At 43.1% G+C, this 1,538-nt stretch overlaps 1 protein-coding gene across 1 annotated transcript in view; it reads left to right on the top strand.

The window, feature by feature from the left end:
* LOC106535231 (6-phosphofructo-2-kinase/fructose-2,6-bisphosphatase) overlaps positions 1-1,538 on the top strand; it is a gene marked incomplete in the record, with an annotated part of 38,729 nt that overhangs the window by 21,111 nt on the left and 16,080 nt on the right. Inside the window, 1 exon segment of the mRNA XM_014032185.1 lies at positions 1,238-1,445. Within this exon segment, the coding sequence (XP_013887639.1) occupies positions 1,238-1,445 (208 nt within the window).

Genomic DNA, 1,538 nt, shown 5'->3' with positions numbered 1-1,538 from the left:
GGCAACATGCCCGCCAGGGCCTGACCCCCCCAGCCCGTCCAGAACCCAGCCCCCGAGACCCGTAGCCCACCAGCACACCGAAGGCCCCCAGCCCCGAGCCGAGCACCAGAGCGCAAACCAGCCCAGAGCCCTGGCAACATGCCTGCCAGGGCCCGACACCCCTGGCCCCACCAGAACCACAGCTCAGGGGTGGCACGACCCCAGAACCCCAGGCCCTCCGCGKCCACRRCGAACCCACCCCAGCACAGCCAGGTCACTGGGTCAGTGATCCATGACCGCCACCACAGACCACCTGAGGGCCCGCATGCAGCCACCAGAAGCCATCCCCCAGAATCACCATGGCTCTTATTTTGAGAAATGACAGTTGTATTCATTTCTGTCAAATAATGTTATGCAATACCTCATGCAATACTTGGAGTATAAAGTGGGAATTACCCTGTTAAGAAATATGTGATCAATAAATGGAAGTCTGAATAATACAGCAGAAAAACAGCTGATTCTCTTTTAAAAAAATATTTCTCTGACTCCAATCAACTCCAGCAGTCAGGCCTCAGCAGTCAGAAGGCTTGTGAGTCAAAAAACCTTCGGCCTTATCTGAACATAAACAAAACAGAGCCCCAGCTGCTCTAAGAGCTGCAAACTGAATAACTAACAAACACCTCTGACTCATAAGACACACCAACTCTCATTCTCTGTTTTAAACCATATGGCTACAAAGATCAGAAAGTATGAAAAAAGCATTTAGCATTTAGTTAATTAGTCTCAAAGTTTCCTTCAACTCTTTAACTGCTACATAAGATTTTAGCTCAATGCATGTAAAACTGACTTAGTTGTAGCCATTTTTGTATTGATTGCTGATTAGCTGTAGCAGCCATGTTGAGTTAGTGACTCCAAAAGTTAATCAATTGTACTATAGCTCTATAACAATTACTTCCTGAACGTTTCATTAAAATTTGCTGACTAATGAGATACTGTATTTTGCTAATAAACAAACCATGTTGAAGTCAGACAATTTGTTGTAAAATTACTCGTAGCTAATTCAAGGCATAGTTTTAGCTCAAAATATAAAAAACAAACTGAATTATAATAGTTTTTGTGTTTTCCAAGGTCAATCGGTGGTGGCAGAAATCTTGAATGGGTTGTGAATGACTCTCAGCTCCCAACACAACATATTTTAACTCATATCTGTAAAATTCATGTCTGACTAATTTTCTATTGACACCTTGTCTTTATGCAGGAATTTGTCTTACATCAAAATCTTTAATGTGGGTAGCAGATACCTAGTGAACCGGGTCCAGGACCACATTCAAAGCAGAATAGTTTACTACCTCATGAACATCCATGTCACTCAGAGATCCATCTACCTGTCTCGCCATGGAGAGAGCGAACTCAACCTTGTGGGTCGAATAGGGGGAGACTCTGGGCTTTCCCCTCGAGGAGCCATGGTAATGTTGTTTAATCCTTGACAATTCTAGAAAAATTGCCTAAAAAATATATTTATTAAATACCCAAAGCTTATTTAATATATGGCTATGAGT

The sequence above is a fragment of the Austrofundulus limnaeus genome, unplaced genomic scaffold (genome assembly GCF_001266775.1).
Source record: "Austrofundulus limnaeus strain Quisiro unplaced genomic scaffold, Austrofundulus_limnaeus-1.0 Scaffold1390, whole genome shotgun sequence".
Taxonomy (NCBI): domain Eukaryota; kingdom Metazoa; phylum Chordata; class Actinopteri; order Cyprinodontiformes; family Rivulidae; genus Austrofundulus; species Austrofundulus limnaeus.
Note: the sequence above shows the minus strand (reverse complement) of the source record. Positions and strands in the feature narration are given on the sequence as shown.